Genomic DNA, 22,288 nt, shown 5'->3' on the forward strand with positions numbered 1-22,288 from the left:
TTCTGAAGGTGCATCCTGTCCTGCTGTCCAGGTTGTTAATGTCAGGCAGTTAACCACTAGCAACTGCCTGTCAGCTGGACTGATACCAACCCCTTGGTGCTGGGGGCCCAGCCATTTTTCCACCCATCTTCCATCTTCCACCCACCCGCTGGAGAACTGGGTTTTACAGATAGGATTTCATTAGACAACTTGCATGCAGTAGTCAGAGGTAAGTAGAATAGGCAAATTGGGAGTTACCTGATCTACTACACAAAAGCCTGTGGGTTTGGGCTTTTTCAATCTAGCCCAACTATCTCTGTCCAATCAACATCACTTAACTAAACAGGTAGTACAGGGAAAATTACAAGTCTCAGCAAAAACTAAAGTCAAATCAGTGTTTAGCTCTTTAAGTAATCCTGTCATGCCTAAATATTTCTCAGCTCCGTGAACAGCAACATTATCTACCATCCATGCTGAAACGTGAAGCAACACAAGGTTGTAATTCCAGTTTCAGTGAAAAATTTACAGATGTTTAAGGGATTAAGATTACTTAAAATACTGCATTGATTTAAGATGTATACAGATGCATACAATATAGTAATATAGTAAACCCACATGTATTAAAGGTGCATTCTAGGGAGGTTAACAAGAAAAATTGGGTTCTTATTGCCCTGCTATAATGCATTATGCTCCAGTACCATGCAGTGAAAAAATCTCACCTAACAAAGAGTTAATTATCAGTGACAGAATGCTTAGAAATGTCATGGGGATATATGTTGATTGCGTGTCCCTGGTAACTTGATAGTGTGCCAATCCATGATGAGAAGAGTGGGTATGCATACAAAGACTGGAAGCCTCTTTGCTTAGACTTTTGGTTTTATGATGGAATATGAGATATTTAGAAATCATTTCACGTGACAGTGGAATGAGGCTGCTGGATTTTAAGAAAGTAATACCAAAGTAATAAAAACCTGGTAAGCATGGGAGAATGCATTCAATTCCTAACATGTGAAAAGGCTGGCACATTGTCAACCTACTACATTCATAGGAAAGTAGATGTATTTCTCAGAAAAAGAAAATATATGGACTCAGAAGTGGCCAATACAGCCTCAAGGGGACTGTTCAAAGACCCAAGTTTGAAAATATTACCAGAGCTAAAAAAAGAAAGTAAGAAAAGGAACTACGTAAGAATATACTGAGGCTGTTAGGCTGCACAGACATAAAGCAGGGGTAGCAAGAAATCCTGTATAAGTGCATATATAAACAAAAAAATGTTTAAAAATACATCTTGAAAAAGGCATGCAAGTTGACTGAGGGAAAAGAAACACCAAAGAGCAAGCAGGTCTATGAATATACAAACAAGACTAAATCAATAATGATCCTAAAATGGCCAAGCTACTAATAATTATAAAATATACTATGAGAAAAAAAATAAAGAAAAGGAATATTAGCAAGTAGGAAATAATGAAGACCATGTTGATGTATAATACTGCCTATATAAAGCTGATGAAAAGAAATTATCAGAGAAAAAAAAAGGTACAAATTCTTTAGTCTGAAGGATATATATTTCAGGGGCTAAAGGGAATTAGTTAATGAATTTATGAAGTGACTGGTAATTATTTATGAAAAGTCATAGAGAACTGGGGTGATACAAATGACAGCAAATTAATTAGATTTGCAGGTGTTGGAAGACAGTATGAGACTGGAGACCTTGCAGATGATCTAGAGAAGCAAGAAACATGAAAAAAGAATAGACACACTCACACTCAAAAGAAAAAAAAAAAAGGCTCATATATGGTGTGGTAATCTAAATCCTGACACCAATGGAGGGAACCTGGAGTAGCGAATAGCAAAAAACAAACTAGATGTAAGCCTGCAAGGCAAGTTATCCGAAAGCAATTATAGATGTCTTCTAAACAGTAATGTTAAGAATACTATTTTCAATTTGGTTAACTTGGTTTAAGAATGATTTAAAGTAGATTAAAGACTCGTTTGAGAAAATTCAAATAGCTGTATATTTCTGCTTGAGAAACAGACAACTAAAACATGAAGAAAGTGGGGAAATACAGCAGACTACATTTTGAAAGTGTAAACAGTAAGAATGAAGAAATACAGTTGAGGCTGGTTCCAGCAGTAAAGGGATGAAAGTAAGCAAAGGGAAATCTAGGTTGATAATCATGAAAGAAATCTTTATGAATTGAATAATACTAATATTCATAATACTTAACATTTATATAGTACTTCACATCTTCAAAGTGCTTCACTAATATTAACTAATTGCTCTATTCGATTGTAGGGAAGAGTCTTCCCTCAAGGGAAGAAGTTCCAGATCCTGAATCCCTAAGAAGCTATATTAGAAAACCTACCGAAAAACAAACACTACAGAGAAATATCAGCCTCTGGAAAAGTACAGCTATTTTAGCTATAAGCTAAAATAATTTTCCTTCTCTGGTGTCTTTTACACATGGAAAGGAAAGCTACCCATGCTGTACAATATCATGCAGATGCTCTGTCCCCCAAAGACATACAAAGGGAAAAATAGTTCCTTCTTTGTTCCAGTGCAGAGATATTTCACAAAGGCTGTGAAACGGAAGAAAACAGAAATGTAGAGAAGTGAAGTGCCCAATATTGCAGAATGCAATCTAGTATGGTTTCCCAGCCCAAAAGCAAAATTTTCCAGGGCAGAAAGGAAGAGAAACACACATTTCTGTACTCCACTGCTTTTTAACTAGACAAGTTGTTAGATTTTAGTACAAATTGACATAGCTGCTGGTGACACCAATAAAAACAATTTACTGCTGAAAAGATCTAAGAGTTGAGGATTGCTTCGTCTGCTTAAAGTTTTGCTGGTAAAACTAAAAAAGTTTGGCTACAAGACACAAACACCTGCTAAATCACAGGAATAAAAATTAAGAAGCAAACAGAAATAGGACACAAAAAAGCAACAGTGAGAGAATAAAAGCTGATTGCCTGAGCTGATCCAGTAAACTTCTACCCTGAGAAGAGAGCAGAGGTGGCCCTTTCACTCCACGAGGTGGTGGGACCAGGTTAACAATGCTCTTCTTCCCATTACTGAACATCTGCAGGGAGAAAGGAAAAGTGGGTTTATTAGGAAATCACCCTTTCCAAACTCACTGCACGCACAGTAAGTGAGCAGTCCTGTGCGCGGTAAAGCCTTCCACCATTCCACCATGGGAATGGTCTCCAGATGAATCATTTTATCTTCTCAAAAAAAAAAAAAAAAAAAACTAAGACGGCAAAGGTAGTTGAACAAGACAACACCAAAACCTGATACAGCTGCCTAAGTTGCTGTGGAGGGACACTGTCAGGAGTTGCACCATCCTCCAGATACACCCACTGTTCCCAGTGGTACAGGGAGACTATATCATGAGCCCAAAAGACCCACATCAGCACTGGCACTGCACTAAGGCGTGCTTGGAGAGTGTGTCCCTCCTGAAGAATATACAATTTAAATAGAAAAGACAGATCAAGGCATGAGAAAAACAAACCTCTGTAGCAATAGGTTAACACCTGACCGTGAGGAAGTTTTCAGTGGATACGTTTCTGTGTACAGTACCCAGCACTGCGGTTTTCTGACCAAAGGCCACATTAAGGTATGTGGCTAAATAACATCATTTCATGCCTCAAGATGTCATCTTGTTGACTTCATTCCCCTTTCCCACAAGATGTGGCTTAGCTATAGCTCAGGTAAACGCACTGCTGTAGAGGGTTCACTTCATATTGACACAACAGATACCAACCACTGTCCGAGACAGACCCTCAGGCTTGCTGGCTCAGCACTCTGATGCACTAAGGCAAATACCACATTTTTATAAATTTGACCACAGAAAACAATGTTAGCATCCCTCAATGTACTTTTGCGAGGTGCTACGTAATAGCTTCCCAAGAAAAAAATAAATAAACCCTGAAGCAGAAATCCCAGGTCAGCAACAGACGGGAAGACCCAGCAGAAGCAAGGACAGAGACAGCTAAATCCAGAGCTAACTAGAATTAAGAAACTTGACATTGTGCCCCGGTGATCCTTAAAGATGGAAAAAACACTTTACAAGTACGTGTGTATGCTTGTTAAAGGAGTCCAAACATATAACAGAGGGAAGCCAATTAAAAAGGTACTAAATACAGAAGACTTCAACTTCGGTGATTAGTGCTAGGTAATTTGCCTCGTGATAAACAAGCCATTCAAATCAGTAATAGACCCGAGGTTGTTCCACAGCTTGAAAGCATTTCTCTGAACTTTATCCAGTATCACAGCAAGTGCCAATGTTTCTAAGTTAAATTTTGCCATGCAGCTCTACATCTTCAAAGCTGGCAATCCCAATAAGTGTTTGCAAAAGATACCCACCATCTTCAGGCACTATGCTGACCACTACAAACATTAAATCAGCATAGGTGCAGCTCAGTTCTTACGTGCAATAGCCAGGTGCAGCTCGTAACTTCTCCTAAGTACTACAAAATGAAATGAATGAATGAAGGAGAGGTCAGGTTGGATTTTTTTCCCCCTGAATCTATGGAAAATAAATTACTTTTTGGGGACTATCCCTATCCAAGGAACAAAACCCATCATCCAACTGTGAAAAATCTCAATTTCATCACTATAGTATTGAGAAGGAAGGGGGAGAAGGAAGAGGAAAAGAGAAGAAAAAAATAATGATAGCTGAAAAAAACATAAAAGAAAACCATCAGTGAAAATTGCCCCTGAAACTTTGCAGAATTGTAACGGCTTTCTCTTGCTTAAATTGATTGGTGTAGCAATGTTATAAAATGACTATTAGGATTCATTGTGCACAACAGAAAGTGTGAAATGTCAGCAGACTATACAGCAAAAGTAATGGGTCCTGAACCCCTGTTAGTCAAAAATGATTTTGTTTCAAATTAGAAATTGATTTTTTTGGACACAAGCCCTTTACAGGCTTCCAACTTTTGTAGCTGTGCCTTGGAAGAGATTAACCTCAGCCACTGTTTGGGTCCAGGCTGATGATACCCTTTTGAAAGTTTCTTCACAGGGACTGCTTTTTAATGTAGGTACGGTCTTAACCAATAACACAAGTTATTTGTTCCTTTGAGAACTGTACCACATTTCTTCTCATTTTGCCATTTTCTTTATTTTTATGCTGACATATACGGCAAACTGGCTGACAAGTTAAAATAAAAAAAAAAGCTAGCTCATAATTGAACCAAGGATTATTTTCAAGGCTTGGCAGTGAAACATCCAGGCTGCTTTTGTTCCCAAACCTTTCTCTTCCTAAGAAAGATGGCTTCTCTGCCCCTTAAGTGGAGGTACTAAGAGCAGGATAGATTTTGGCTCTACAGACATCCCTGTGTGGCAAAATATCAGGTTGTGATGGTGGAGCCATTACTCGGGGAGGAAAAGTACGTGAAAAAGATTACATTCCAAGAGCAAGCCCCACTGCACTTACTCTCTGTTTGCTGGGAAAGGAAAAAGAATTGTTGAAGTAGCTTTTTGAGATTAAAGGGCTATTTTTTTCTCTTCCATCAGGGGTACCAGTCAAGAAGATCACTTGTTATTTACAGGGCTTTTATGCTTTTTATGAAAGTAGTTTCCTTCTCTTGGCTTGTTCAAGCAACTTTCAATCCTTTCCCTCTAATTCTGCATTTTATTGATACACTCCTGAACACTTATATAAAATGTCTAAATGCCATCAGCACACTCATGGCTCTGCAATACAGTACGCTTCTCCTTACCTTTCCTTGACTTGGTGCCTTCCCTTTTGGTTTGCATCAGAAGGGCTCGCCCATCTTCCACGTTTGCACCAAAACCAAGCATTTTCCTCCCTGAACTGCTCCCACCACTACTGCCTGGTGTTCTGGAGGTTTTGCTCACTGGTGGGGTCCTCAGAAAATAATCTTCGTGTTTCAACAGCGGTACACTGGGAGGAAAGAAAGGTCACACTGTTACATGATGCATTTAGCCCTTTTAAACACAGCACACAGCCCTCTCCCCAGCTTGCCCTCCAGAAGCATAACCCTCATACTGATGGTTAAGCTCTTGCTGAATCCATTTACAATGTCTGAGGAGCAGGATGCCTAAGGATCGGAGAGTGACTAGCCTACTTCAGCAGGAGTCTTTGGTTATCTGCAACTGGCAGCACTCTCACAATTATATTTGGAGTTTTGTGGCATTTCGCACATTTCCTAAAGCATTAGGACCTGGATTTCCTGAATGGTTAGGACAGGACAAGTGGGATGAAGATACAGAAAGTACTTTGCCCAGCACAGTGGAGCAAGGTTGGAAGAAAAAGTAATTAAAAAAAATGCTCACTTTGCCACGATAAAGGGGAGACAGAGAAGAGTGTGTGAAGAGAAAAATGGAGTTGTGGTTTGCAAAAGGGAAGCTGATGATACATTGATTCAAGAAGAAAAGGTGTGAGAGGAGACAAGACAAGAAGAGGTGAGATGAATGAACAGAAGTAATTATAAGCAGGTTACAGGATCTATGAGCAAACTGGTGGGAGAGTATCTGGTGCAGCAAGTGCAGCAGTTTGAGTAGAGTAAGAGATGAGACAGCTAACCAGAACCAGTATGGTTCAAGATGAACTTCTGCACAAGATCGCAAACACTGCACAGACAGAGCCAGGAGACAACTTTGGTGATGTGGAGCAAGCAGGACTTCAGTCTCTGTAGACAGGCAATCACAAAATGTTTTGGGAAGACAGGAGGCCACAGAGATCCATCTCACTGCTTTCAAATTCTGCTCTCTGGGAAACAACTACTGCTTTAAATGAGGATTCCCAACATGTATACATCATTAGCCCCATCACCGTTATAAAAAGCAATTAAAAGCATAAAAAAATCTTCAGATTTTCCACATGAAGGAATACAATTCCTCCCAAGATTATAATCCTCTACTTGCAAGTATGGGAGTGACATACAGCTTTCCTAAGCTAACAGAAGACTAAACGAATTTTTTTCCTGTCTAAGCACCAATTTTACACAGGCAACCTGAAGACTGCCATTGAGTCTGTATTATTTGGGAAAAAGCTTTGTGGAGGTTGATTCACAAGAATCTTATACCTAAAAGCTTCCACTACTGAAGTTACTGTACATCTAAGGAAAAAGCAGGCATTGGATGTTCTCATCACAACATGATAGCTAAATTAAAAGTTTCAAATCAATGTGCTCTATAAGCCATTGTTTAATAGGGCCCACTGCGCCTGTTGGACAATTAGTATCACTCCTGTATTATTAATGCAGAACATTATATAATGGCTCATGACCTGTAATAACTGGCTGAAGTGTCGGATAAAACATCTCTGAATAACCTCCGTTTACTTTAGGGCTTCAAACTGCGTGGCCAGTAATAATATTGCAAAGTGTTTTTAAAATTTATGGTGGACTAAATGAGTATCTTATTTGAATTATATTAAATTATTAACCTACTAATTCCTGCAACCCAGCGTACAGCAAGAGGTGGGTTTGGACCCAAATAGAGGCTTAAAGGTGTAATACTTGACCAGACTTCTCTGATAATACAGGACTTGATATTCCATTTGCCTGTACTTGGATGATTAACAGCATTTAAAAACATTGAGGTCGTCATTATTTGGAGGCTTTCTGAGTTTTTAAAGTACATTTAATTACAACCTACAGATCTGCTGTGAAGACAGTGACCTTTGGCTTGTGGATGAGCAGGTGATTACTCAACTGGTTCACTGCAATACCTCTTACATGGTGTGGTTACTTCTAGAATACCAAGTTCTGGTTTAAATAACACTATGGCAGAGGCAATTCAAACAGGAAAAAAAAGAGAAGGTACAGAGCTAGTTTATGAGGAAACGACAAAAGCAAGTGTATTTGCATTTATAGGTCACTAAACAATTACAGCCTGTTTCTTTCAGTATTTAAGAAAAGAGAGCTCACACTAAAGTTTTGCCCAAGTAAGGATAGAGAGGCTGATCTTAAAATGACAAACACCTAATCTGACAGGTGTGCAGACTAAGGAGGGAAAGGCATAATGCAGAGAGATACAAAAATCTAATAATTAACAACGTACCAAAATTAAACAAAGAAAATGTAAGGGGAAAAAAAAATACTTATTTCAGAACATAGTTACTCATTCACCCATGGAATAATTAGTAAAATGAATAAAGTGACTACTGCAACCTGGAAAATGTCAAACTAACATATGGTCCAAATGGATCAGTTATGTATAGGTAGAGAGATTAAGTGACAAAACAGGTTCTTCTCTAATTTCAAATCCAGCAATCCATCATATCACTCAAATGCAGCGTGGTTAGTAGGACATCCTGCAGGGCACCACAATATCCCATGAATTTTCATGCTATTCCCTGAAACTACACAACAGAGAAGACTGTCTAAATAAAGACCTTATTAACCTACCTAACCTACATACAAAGGCAGGCGTTGTAGAGTAGCATCGCCAGAAAAGAAAGGAGTCCTGCCTGCTGCCTCCTTACGCATCTCGAAGTGCACCACCAACAAAGGAAAGCACACCTTGAATGTTTTTTCCAGTTTGTTCGAGCCTCATATCGCGATATCCCTGCTGAGCGTGAATGGCAAATTTTAAATGTCATTCAGGACCCATTGAATATTGCTAGTATTTGCATTCCTTAAAAAGTAGAAAAACATTAACCTTTTGTTTTATTGAATTAAAATGCCATGGAAATGCTGATGTAGTCTTCAGAGACTGAAATACTTTTACAAAGAAGAATAGCTGTCATTTATTAGACACAAAGAACAATTACTTGATAGGATGCTTTCTGACAAAAAGCAGATTGGTATTCTCATCATAGAAAAGGCATTGTAAAAAAACCCAGCACAGACCTCTGAGACTTGAATAATTTAAAGCTGCATTTGGTGCAATTTGAATTTTTCTTTAGGGAGGCAAAGTTAAATACCTTTAATTTGTTCTAATTATTTCAAATTTGCAAGTTAATTATGGCTGATCATTAAATAACAAAAAGGACTATCGTCTCCATAGAGTTTTACCTCCTACCCTCTGCATTACTTAAGCTAGATTTTAGTATGCATGAATTAACTTTCTAAATAATCACACGGTTTGACTAAATGGCTCAGTAAAATGAGCTCTGATCCTCAGAATAAGCATTAATGGACATTAGAAAGGCTATTGGGACCCATGTTACTTACATTATAAGTATTTTTAATGGGGTCTTATTTACTAATCTTTATGTACTGTTCAAGTTAGGGCACCATATAGATACATTATTCTGCTTTAATAGAGGAAAGTCAGTTCTTCAAGATACTAAAACAAATGTCCATTTAGAGCCAACTAAATTCATTTTTAAATGAATGCAGGAGAACTCTGATAGAATTTAACTTGTTTTAGCTGCTCATCCTGATGAATCAATCCAACATAATGGTAGCCTTGGTCTGCAAATGGAGTTTTACAGATCTGTTGAATCGCTAAGCAACCGAAGCAGCTAAAGACACTTGCCACTGAAAAGCGTGTACTATCAGCACGTGTACACCCACGAGGATTCACATTCATGGTTCCGTTCCGTACCTAGTGCTCCTCTGACAGGTTCCCAGTCATTGATCCAAAATCTGGATGCTCACCTTTCACTGAACTCGGATGTCTCCCTGCATTTTTCAGTGCAGATCAGTGGCATCCAGAGATCATGACCGCATTATAACTAGTCAGGAACCCAAAACGCAAGGCAATTTGTGCCTCCAGTATATGTTCAACAGATGGCTGCCTTAATGGTACCCTACTGTACCCTGTCGAGGCAAGGGCTTGCGAGTTTAACCATTACCAAACTAACAGATTGTCGTGGTAGGTAGGCTCCAAAAGCAAACATGTTGGAATGTTATTTGCCTGTTCCGCAATTTCTGTTTTAAAAATAAAATAATTAACAGTTCATGTGTGCAATCTGCTGCAACTATATCAGGCCAAGAATGCATAACACTTAATGATGCAAAACTGGTGATAAGAAGACAACAGAAGCAATACGTTTTTGTAGCTGGAACTTGTATTGCTGTTTCAGATGCAGTTTGACAAACAGGCTGAAAATTGGTTCCCCCACAACTTTGGCTGGGAGAGTTTTCAGCCAGATCAGCTTCCAGAGTCAGCTCGGTATAAAGTAGCAGTATCACAAGTGCTGGCACAAAGAAGGAGGTGTCAATATATCATGGGATCTCCTTTTCATTAGGGGTCCAAATTTAGATCAGTTTAAATCAAGTTATCGAACCACACTTTTGGAAACCACCAGTTCAAAAGTGGGACTGTTTGGGAAGTTGGCTGTCTGCGTGGTAAATAAAAAAGTATTCACACAGAGAAAAGGACTGTAGACTTTGGATGAGTGGATCTAAAAAGGAGCAACGATGGTCTCCTGAACAACCACAACTTTTTCAATCCTCTGAAGTATATTGTGTTAATCTCTGTAAGTCACTACTTCCAGAACTACCAAGTGCCTCAGATTTTCCAAGTGTTTTTTTTCCAACATGTGACAGGTAGGGCAGTGTGATTACCCTAATCCACAAGGCAAAGAAGATAAGAAACTGATGCAGTAAAGAATCTGAGCCCCTGGACAACAAGCAGGTGAGTAGAGGTGGAAGAGAACTGGAACGAACTCTTAAACACTCACAGAATCACAGGATGGCAGGGGTTGGAAGGGACCTTCGGAGACCATGTAGTCCAACCCCCCTGCCAAAGCAGGGTCACCCAGAGCAGGTAGGTTGCACAGGAATGCATCCAGTGGGTTTTGAACATCTGCAGAGAGGAGACTCCACACCCTCTCTGGGCAGCCTGTTCCACTGCTCTGCCACCCACACAGTAAAGAAGTTTTTCCTCATGTTGACACAGAACTTCCTGTGTTCCAACTTGCACCCATTGCCCCTTGTCCTGTCACCAGGTACCACTGAGAAGAGCCTGACCCCATCCTCTTGACACCTGCTCTTTCGATATTTAAAAGCATTGGTGAGATTCCCTTTCAGACTGCTCTTCTCCAGGCTAAACAGACCCAGGTGTCTCAGCCTTTCCTCATAGGAGAGATGCTCCAGTCCCTTGACAATCTTTGTAGCCCTCCGCTGGATTCTCTCCAGCAGTTCCCTGTCCTTCTTGAACTGGGAGGCCCAGAATTAGACACTATGCTCCAGATGTGGCCTCACCAGAGTAAGAGGGGGAAGATAACCTCCCTCGATCCTGCTGGCTGCGCTCTTTTTAATGCACCCTAGGAGACCATTAGCCTTCTTGGCCACAAAGGCACCTTGCTGGCTCATGGTAAACTTGCCTCAACACGGTCAACCAGGACTCCCAGGTCTCTCTCTGCAGAGCTGCTCGACTCACTGAAAAAAGGAGACATCTGAAATTAGTACGTACACCATACGTGTCTGCTTAGAGCTAATCATGAGGAAAACCTTGACAACAGAGGTAGAGCTTACAGCCCTGCTTAGCACATCTCTGTCTGCAACTTAGATCCTCTTGTGAGGGGACACATCCTGCCCCTTCTTTCCGGCAGGGCTGGGGAGAAACACATCAAGATGTACAGGCCAGCAGAGCAGCACATGAAGAAGAGGAGGGAGATTGGTCCACTCACTCCTGCTTTGTGCAGGGTGTGCAAATCTACAGGACGGCTGAGTAGAGCTGGAAGAGAGGTGCAAGTGTTGCGGGCAAGGAGGAGAAGCACAGCATAAACTTCAGGGCAATCTCTCATCCTTGAATGCCATCACCCTTGCGTTCCACACCACAAAACCAATCTGCTCATGTCAGCAGATCAACAACCCTAAAAACACACTGTGAAAAATGTAAAGCCTATCATATTGAAACACAGAGTGCTTGAAAAAAAATCTAAGCTTAACATTTCCCCCCTCCTTTAAAGGCAGGAAAAATATCCTATTCTAATATGGACCTTGAAGGCCACATTCAAGCCTAGAGTGAGATTTCATGGCCCAATTATGAAACCTGGCATTTTGAGGTTCATGTTAGATGCATCAGCATGTTAATGACACTGCTGGGATCCAGTGCATGTTAATAAGAAACAGCTGCTTCCCTTTCTAGAGAGCATGTTCATTTATAGTTTTGAGAATAGAATCATAGAATGGTTTGGGTTGGGAGGGAGCTTTAAAGGTCATCTGGTCCAACTCTCAGCAATGAGCTGGGACATCTTCAACTAGATCCAGTTGCTCAGAGTCCCCTGCAACCTGACTTTGACTGTTCCCAGGGCTGGGGCATCTCCCACCTCTCTGGGCAACCTGTGCCAGTGTTTCACCAGCCTCATGGTAAAGATGGCTTCTTTGTATCGGGCTTGAATGTACCCTCGATTTGTTTAAGACCGCCACCTATCACTACAGGCGCTACTAAAAAGCCTTTTCTCATCTTCCTTACAAGCCCCCTTTAAGTATTGAAAGGGCATAAGAAGATCTCCCTGGAGCTTTCTCTTCTCCCAGCTGAAGAAGGCCATCTCTCTCTCAGCCTGTCCCATAGGAGAGGTGTTTTCCATCCCTGTGATCATGTTTGTGGCCCTCCTCTGGACTCGCTCCAACAGGTCTATGATCTTCAGGCCCGATTTCATCTCCTTTTTCACATTTTTCTAGGCAAAAGGTAAGAGAGCAGGGACAGGTAGGGGAACATCTCAGCAGCCAGCAAGAATTCTGGAACTGAAATATAAATATTATAAAACCTGCTTGTAATGAAGGTATTTTTCATCACAGAAAAAAGGCAGTGATTGCCTACAATCCACGTTACTATGCACACAATATATTGCTGGGGAAGAGCTTTTGTCTCTTAGAGTCCTCTTCAGGCTCAGTGTCCCCAAATCCAGTAATGCCTGTTGGCTGTACCAGTTTCCTCTGTTGGCTTGTTTTCTGTTGAACTGTCTCCCTTGGACCTACTGTGTTTGGTTTACTTTTCTCTCATCTTGGAGGAGTAATACTGGCCACTATGGTAAAAACTTCAGGCTGTACCAGGGTACAGTAATCCGTAGCATGGCTTCTCCAGAGCACTCCTTCAGAGACCAGTTTCTTCCCCATTTCCCTCAGTGACTGGAGCTCAGGTATTTAATTCCACCAGCAAGAATTGAGGCTACATATGCTCTTAATTACCAATGACCCATTAGATCATACCAGCCATAGGTGAAACCCTGGTCTCATTGAATCAATCAGAATACTGCCTTTATCTTCAATTAAGTCAGGACTTCACTTAATATACACAGTTGCATGTCCATTTGTAGCAAGTACTAAGCTAAATTCCACCTAAAATTATATTCATGCCTTTCCTTTGAAGCCCTGTCCTCTTTCTGCTTTCTGTTAGCTACATCTCAACTCCCTACCAGCACCTTTCCCACACATCTTAGTTTTCCTAAGAAACAGCAAAATAGGCTCGGATTACTTTTCTCTCTTCTCTTCTGAATCCAAAGAAAATTCCAGCATAAAGGTTTTCAGACAGTCATAGAGAAATGGCCACAGAAAAGAGACTGGCAAGGCTTTAGCAGGACAAAATGCTGTGATTGTGTGTTTGGCCTTTCTTATAGAGCAGAGCAGAGCACCTGTCGTTCCAGCAAGCAGTGCTGTCAGCCTTCACAAAAGAAAGTCATGTAAATGTCAAGTCACAGGTATAAAAACAATCCCTCAAAACACCGTCTGTGTATCTCAAAAGCCTGCCTAGCTGTCACCAGTGAAAGTACCATAAGGAACGATGCAAAAGCCTGTTTAGGACAAACAGTTTTTGAACTAAATCCAAACTTCTCCATTAGATCAAGCCACGTCACTTTCTCCTTCAGAAGGAGAATCACATCCTCTTCAGCGAAGCGAACGCCTGTCTTAATGCCTTATCCAGAATCACTATTGTGTGGCTGAGAGCCAGCCCCATTCAGAAGGTGCCCATCGAAACGCCATATGCAAGCTATCTCCCGAACAAACATCTCCCAAATTAGATTGCAATTTGGTTGTGATAAAGGCATAGAAGAACAATGCATCATCCTTTCTCAACTTGGCTCACCCAGAACAAACAACTTTACAGTAGATGGGCTGCCCTACAGAACAGGCTGTCGCTGAGCTGTTGCTGCGGAGACCTGTCTGAGTGTGCAGTGAACCACCTCCTTGGTGCCGGAGTCCTCCTCTTTTCCTTCACTGAGACTGTTGGTACGTAAGCACTCTCTCCTCCATAGGAGTTTCCAGGTAGGCTGAGAGGTAATGATTACAGAAACTTTCAGTAAATAAGCAGCGATAGCAAAAGCGCTTTTTCTGATCCTGGATCATATAATGGACCAATCATTTGCTAAAAGTGACAATTTAGCCAAGGACACAATAAGAGTTGGAAAGTCAGTGCTCATAGGGTTTCCAGTGTGCCCTACTAACAAGGCATTGTGAAGAGATGCCTAATTAGAGCAACAGATATTTAAGATTGCGCTCTTCTGTGTAGGTATTATGAAGAGTCATGTGTACAGAAAATGAGAGTTTTGGAGGAGCCTGTAGTGCCTATATGCAGAGAGAAGAGTTATAACAGACATAACATCTACAGCTGCTTCTGTTCATTGACAAAGTTGCACTTGATAGATGCTAACTTTCAATACTCGGGATACCGGCATGACAAATCACCATCCCTGGTTTCTAAGTGAAAAAATAAAGGAACATAAAGTTACAAACTTCTGACACTGATAGCAATGAAGATTAATAACCACTAACTTCGGCAAATACACATACTCCTAAGAATCCTGAGGTGACCTCCCAGGTCACTCACTGCTCTCCTGATATCAGAGATCTTGTTGCAGGGGAAACCTTTCATAAATGCATCAAATTCCATAATGAACACAAATAGAGGTTTTATCTTTCCTGTTCTTCTAAGGCTGCTGTCCTTGAATCTGATCTCTGTAATGATTAGGAACCATTACCACTGAAGCCAACACGGGAGGAGAACCTTTACAGGACATAACTTTTTCTATATTCTGTCCTCTTATTCCAATCATCTTTATCTGTATCACATGATGATTGAATCAAGCATTTTGTCATAGTTTCACCTAAGCACAGATTACTATTGTTTTTTAGGGTTATATAGGCCTGTTAGTGTTGAAGTCTTACACAGCTTGGGACCAGTGAATCTGGAGACCGTCATGCTTTTCTTATTCCAAAAAGCCACCAAAGGCTCAGTGTGTTGGCACGGGCTCAGTACAGGTACAAGGCACAGCTCTAACACGATGCCAACACCTCTCCTCGCACCACGCTAGCTCCCCAGCCAAATACAAACCTGATGTGGTTTTTGGTTCTTTTTTTACAGGGATCAACACCAATGACATATTAGAATATAGCCATGTTTGCAACTGTAAATGTACATGGCATCCTAAATGCTCTTACACTAGGATCTTTTAAAATGGTGACATACACTGTGCCACTTCTGCTGAAGACACACCTCCTGATGCACCTTTACACTTCATTGGCCTTTTGTCCCCACGATCAAATCACATCTGCAGGATGTGGTCACTCTATGATTAAGGAGGATATTAATGATATACTACTCCACTAGTACTCATCTATATTATATTGCTTAGTAAAATGAAAACAGTGAGATTGTTTATTGATCTGCTTTTAAAAAAAAAACATCTTATAGTCCCAAAAGAAGTAAACAGACAAGTTCGACTTTGTATTTTACTCAGATTAGTGGATTACCATACCCAACAGATGTAGATTTGACAAGGTAGCTCTCGGTAAAGATTTAAAATATCACTTCTTGCCACTTCAGTTACCTTGAATCTGCAAATTCAACTGAATCTTGCAAATTCAGTTGCCTTGCATATTTCATAGAGCATGTTTGGTTGACTGAAAAATCAGGTATTTATTGCAAGTGCAACACAAAAGTTAGATGCCTAACTGATGGCATACAACTCTAAAATCTATGGCCTGGACCCCAGAACAAAGCAACACACTAAAGATTTCCTTTTAGTGCACGGATTTCATGTGAATGTGACAGCACAACTGAGTATTGACTCAACCAGGATGTTTACGGAACAGATTTAGCACTTTTTTGAATTGTTATATTCAGGAAATAAAGAGACACAATAGAATCGAGACCAGTCAGAAACCATTGCCTCGCCAAGAGGCACGTATCAGTGAGATACATATTGGCGTGCTCTGATGTTCAGCATCAAGGGAAAGAATGAAGAGATCCCAGCACGAGGCTGTGTGCAGTGAAGCTGTGGGCTCTGCCCAGGCTCTGGGCTGCCCCTTCCCTGCCCCTAGAAAGTGAACGTGACAAATACACCATGCATTTCTGTTAGTCCAGATCCAAGCCATTCTTGCCATCTTACAGGTACCACTGTAGGTGTTGGAGGTCTACCTTTGGACAAGTTTGTTATAACCTCTTTGGAAATGTCTGTCCAGAGCTGTTGCCACCAGTGCCACTCTGATGTGGTGATGTGGGGTTAGATGCTTGCATTATTTGTGTTCCCGAACCACCTCAGCCCCGCCAAGTCTACAGCCGGTATATAAATTTAGCCCGTGGCTCAGAGACATGATTTTTCTCAAAAAGGATGCGAGATGTAGATGGAGATTAAAGAAGTACAAAGTTAAAAAGAAAAAAAGGATTAACTGCACATCGATCAAACAGAAGAGCATGTAGTTACACAAAGAGCTGAAGCCTGGCACTATTGACAGAAGACTGAAGATACTTGCATGTTGTTTTGTTTCAAGCTCTTGTGCATGCTAGAAGCCACATGTAAACTTTCCTACATGGAAGAGTTGATGATTTGTCACTGCAGTTGAGTGACAATACTTCTCTCCCTAGGTGGTATCTTTTAAGTATGATTTATATTTTAGGTGGACTTACCAGGCAGAGACCACCCTTGTGGTCAGTGGAAAGAGACAAATTAGTTTGAAACTCATCAAATTAGGACTGAAGGTTGGGAGGAAAAAAAAGCACTCACACTCTGAAAAATCTCTTGGTAAGCAGGGGGGAAAGGGCTCGAAGAGGTAAGATGAGAAACAGGAAAGACATAGTCAGAACAGACAGACAGAGGCAGGAGACACCATGACATGACTCAGCTGTTCCAAAAGCCAGAAAGAATTAGGGAATGTGGTAGAAGTTCATGCAACCCCCAACAAAACATTGAGTCCCATGTAACTGAAGGAGTAAAGAGAAGAAGGTGGCAGAGAAAATAAAATAAGAAACAGCTTTGTGACTTTCTGCAGAGCCCTACAATCTGATACTATAGACAACTGGCCTTTGAAGGAGCGTTTCAGAGAAACGATGGCGATGATCTCAATAAGCAGCCAGGATACCCATGTGGAAAACTTGTTTTGAAAGAGGGGGATGAATACTGAGCAAACAAGTGTTTGCAGCAGTCAAGGTGCAAGATGAAGGACTAAAGCAAGGCGGGGTGTTTTAACTATTGACACATTGAAGGCATGTTTTTGCTGCAAAGGAGAAGGAAGCTGCAGTAGCTGTCAGCAGCCCAGATGCCTAAGGAGGGGAGCGACCCCGAGGTTATGAGTCTGAGCGACAGGGAGGATGTGGCGTTATCAAAATCAGACGTGAAGAGAGATTCGGAAGAAAAAATGAGTTCTGTTTTGGCCAGATTAGGAATGATCTGAAGGCAAAACAACCAGGATTATGTGTCAGGGAGGCAGTCAGATATGCAAGACTAGACAGAACAGAGCAGACGGTTTAAGAGTTATTGGCAGAGAGATGATAGCCAAATCCGCGTAACTGGATGTTGTCATCCAGGGACATGGGTACAGAAATCTTCAGGCAAATCAAGGAGTGACTAAATCCCTTCCTTGTCACCTCACAGAGGTTCCTACCTAGTTCCAAAAGAAATTATTTAAAATAGTGCTGCAAAAACATGCATAAAAAAACCTGTCTCTCCATAAAATCTAAAGATCATACTGTTTCTAAAATTAGGGCAACCACTAAATGAAAGTTAACCCGAACAATAACTTTAGCTAAACTTCAGGTCACATGCATTTAATATAATGAGATGAAGAATATGAAAAGGCCATTCATAATGGAATTCATCGAGTTAGGAATGCCATGCTTAGCTGCCTTGTAACATATAATTAATGATCCTATAAAAATCCAGCAGTACGAACTCTCCCGGCTGCCCGTAGAACTGTTCTTTATGCTGGGTAGGGCAAGCAAGCATCTGCTTCCACAAATACTGCCCTTTGAGAAGCTGAAAAGCTTTTTTTTCCCTCTGCTCCATCAGGGACCACGCTGCCATTTCCACGACATGCTGAGCTTTGAACCGTTACCCAAATCAGACTATAGCATTTGGCAACCCAGTACACATCTGTCATGATAGACTGGTTATTGGTGAAATGTTTGAGAAAAAGTCATTAACTCTTTTCCATTCCTTCTAATACCCCACCTTCGTCTAGATTACTTATAATCCCCACTAAACCCACCCTCTGTTTATAGCCTTTTAACACAACAGAGAAATATATACTGTCTGGAGATCTGTCTTGCTTTATACCACTCCCCACCATTTGGTACAACAAAAAGACGTTCTCTCTCCATCAAAAGGCCTGATCCCTCCTGAAGCCTTGATGCTCAGATTCAAGGTTAAAGGATTAAGGCCTGAAGCATTGAGTACCAGAGGAAAGGAAGCCAAATATCAAAAGAAACACAAAAATCAATCCTCTTCACCGCAGGAGCAGTGAAGAGCAAATCAGCTGGGCTGAATCTAAAATTTTCTCTGCGTGGCTCTCAAAAATTAGCACTGTTATAAACGTAATGGGTAGTTCTGCAAAGCCTCAGCACCCATGCAAAGCCACAGAGTTCAGCTCAACACACCAGCGCGGTCTGCAGAGTTTTATGTCAGAATAATTCAGTGGCAAATACACAAAGTCCACTTCAGAGAAAGTGAGAGCTGGAGAGGGAGCAAGAGCATGCATGCCGTTATCTTTATATGTAGTCTGTATATCTGCAAGTGGCAGAATCTAATATTTACTAGAGTTTGCCTTTTGCTTCAATTCTCTGTGTGCTGAAGCGCAGCCAAGGTCACAGGAGGGGTGGGGGGGGAGTGGGTTTAGCTTAGTGCAGCTGTAATCACGGCCAGAACAGCAGGGTACAGAGGATTTCTTGCTTAACTTTGTAATACCAATAGCTTTTGTTCTTAGTCCTGCCCCATCAGTTCTGATATAAGCTTTTAAACGGCATGAAAGTTGTGCGGGTGGGTTTAAAAATCTTCTAATTTAAAACTACCTTCCAGAACATTTTGTTTTGTAAGATTTTTCTTAACTTTTCCCACTGACAAATTTCTGGCACATATGAATATCTAGATTAAACATCATTTTTTCTTCGTCCAAGATTACATATAAAAATAAAAAGTAACAAAATGATATGTCTGAAAAAGTAATCAAGTCCAATTTATAAAAATAGAAATCAGGTTTTCAAAATTCAATTCAGGCAGTAAACTAACAGTGTCTAGATTTTCCTGTAAAGGAGGCATCTGCAAATGACTTGCAAAAATGTCTCTCACTGTCTGCAAGTGTTGGCAAGGAACAAACTTCTTCAGGAGATGCATGAATTTTAAATATTTCAACCCAAAGGAAAAAAAAAAACTCGGCATTTTCAATTCTGATATGTAATATTACAGAACCATATCCATGCAGAAGACTGGCAGGAAATGCAAGTTTTGGGAAAAAACCTAAGTAGCCTAGTTTTAGCAAGCCTGTTTTCACCGCTTGCCATCCTATGCTTAGCTGTGTTTCTTTTTGAAGGCCTCACCTACAGGCTGGGTCCATCTGCCTAAGGAAACCAGTTATGTTATCTCCTACTTACGTCTTATACCTCAAGTCTATCAGTAGACTCAAGGTTACTTTGGACTGTAATGGAAATGATGTAATACTGCTGTGCGCAGCATACGTGATCATGAGAACAGAATCAGCATAATTCAGGTAAATTTAAGACAGGCAGCTTCAAGACCCTGCCACAGTTGAAAGTAAACCCGAAAATTAGATTAGTGAAGCAACCAGGTCAGCGGAAATGAACTCCTTGCTCCCCAGTCTGATAAGAATCACTGCCTATCTTAAAAAAAAAAAAAAAAAAAGTATGCATAGATATATGTAAAAAAATTGCCATCCCCTCCACTCCCTTTCAGCAACAAGCTTTACCAAAGCCTTCACGCTTTTGTAAGAAAGCGCAAGAAAAGCTACTACCTTCAGGGTCTGCACATGGCGCTCACGAAGCAAAAATGCATATCTAACCCCAACTACACTCTCCCATTACATCAGCACAGACTCCGGGCAGACATTTGTTGAAGGGATGATGTGCCTATGGATACCCAGAAAACACCACGAGAGAGAGAAAAACTCATATTGGCGCCTAATTCAACATTTGCACTATTGGCAGATCTGCAAGCACTTTTTTTACCCAGCCAAACAAGTGTTCGCTCCACAAATATCCTATCTAAAAATGATACAAACTTCAATGTAAAATTATCTGGAACAAGAAAGTAACTTGGGCGTTAAAAGGAGCACTAACAAGTGGGTAAGCAGCTTCCAGATACACAGATTTTATGGGCCATTTGCAAGCACAGTTGATTTCAGCCCAATTTAATGTGCCAGTCTGCCAAAACAGCAAAGAGATGAAAAAAAATCCCAAGAAACTGTACTCAATACGTTCGTAAAAGTTGGCCTAGTATTATATAGACGCACCTCAAGAGACCAAGGACAACTCATAGATGAGACGAAGCCTGGGAGGTCTTGGACAATGAGCCACTTATGGAAGTGGTGACAGTTTCTCCTCCAGAGGCTCAGGACAAGAGCAAGAGGAGGTGACTAAAGCCAGCATGAAGAAGAACTGACAAAAAAACTCCAAATAGGAAATAAAATGGGTGCTACCACTGCCACCGTTTTTAAAATACAGGTTCCCTTCAAAAATGGGAGTAATTGGGCCAGTGCAAGTCAGGTCAGAGGTGGTAGAGCCCTGTGACTGCATGTGATTTTTATTTTATTTTTAAATTAGTTGGAAGGGGGGATTGTCTGAACAAACCTGGATATGCCTGGGACAGCAGGGGGAGCTGCGAGTCTGCGTTCCTCTGCACATCTATTTAATTGCGCTGAATATTTGGACAAAAACACAACAGTGTCCTTGCACATCACCATAGAAAGATGCCTGCATGCCTAACAAGCTGCAAAAAAAATCAAGTTCATAACAAAGCATTAAACAAGGAGCAAGAGATAATTGTCACCTTCTCTCACAAGATAATAAAAATAGTTACACCATAAACATAAAAATCTTTTAAAAGACCCCTGACAGCATTCCCTCCTAGAACTATCACCATAGCAATGAGCATTCAAATAGGGGGAAAGTACTGCTGAATTCTGTGTTTGATATTTTCAACTAACTAAAAATACAAACTGGAAAAAATACACACGGGTGATATAGAACGAAGCACACAAACATAAAAAGCCTTCAACGAAATTAGAGGTGGCAAATTCCACCTGCAAATCTTTAATGCTCCAGGAAAGAAATCCTTTAACCAGGTAGCATACATTGAAGGAGTGCTGCAGATAACTGTAAACCCATCCGATAGCTGCTGTATCCAACAATTTCTATTTATAACATTTTGCACAGGTCAATGTAGAGGCGCAGTGGCAGTATTGTGTGAAATTTGAGGAAAAGAGGTGTGCTAGAGAGAAGGCAGTAGAAAGCCGTACCGGCAGAGCCGTATAGGAGACCTAAGAATCAGAAAAGCGAGGTACTTTGTAAGGCAAGATTTAGGCACACGGCAGAGCCGTGGAGAGGAGTGCTTGCCAAGTAGCAAACTGTTATCTTCTCTAGTTGGTGCTATTAAATAGGTCTTATTTCCATGACATTCAGATCCAAAGCTAAGATTAAATAAAGGAGAGAAGAGTGGATTGTTTTAAAATTCCTCTCCCCGCTGCAGACGTCAGGAGCACACACAAAAGCAGGTGCCGGGTGTATTGATCCTACTGAATACGCATGGAGTGGGTACTTGAGCATGTACCGAGCATCTGCGTCTGGGAGATGGAAGGCACTTTGTAAAAGGCTGTTTTATGCTAAACAAATGCATCAGGTTATGTTTTTATTTTGAATATTTTAAAGCACCTTGCACACTGGGGCAGGCTTGAGAAAGAATTATACAGACAACTTGCCATTATTTGTACAAGTTACTATCTCCACAGCTGAAAATTGGCTGTGGGCTCACTTCAGAGCACTCCAAGCTACTGAAAACTGTCCTCAGTAAAACCTGCTCTGACTGCTGCACCTTAGAGAACTGGAGATCCTGCATCTGAAGACTCTTCAGGTCCCACACGCCAGCCCAGCTGCAAGCAGGCAAAGGGACAGACACATTTCTTCCCAACAGCTCCTCAACACACCCAGTAGGGAAGTGAC

General features: G+C 41.0%; 1 protein-coding gene across 1 annotated transcript in view; it reads right to left on the reverse strand.

Moving 5' to 3' along the window:
- The window catches only part of KIAA1328 (KIAA1328 ortholog), a 178,307-nt gene that overhangs the window by 27,345 nt on the left and 128,674 nt on the right, over positions 1-22,288 (reverse strand). Inside the window, exon 9 of the mRNA XM_074166575.1 lies at positions 5,704-5,888. Coding sequence (XP_074022676.1) covers positions 5,704-5,888 — 185 coding nt within the window. The remainder of the gene's footprint in view (positions 1-5,703; positions 5,889-22,288) is intronic.

The sequence above is a fragment of the Numenius arquata genome, chromosome Z (assembly GCF_964106895.1).
Source record: "Numenius arquata chromosome Z, bNumArq3.hap1.1, whole genome shotgun sequence".
NCBI lineage: Eukaryota > Metazoa > Chordata > Aves > Charadriiformes > Scolopacidae > Numenius > Numenius arquata.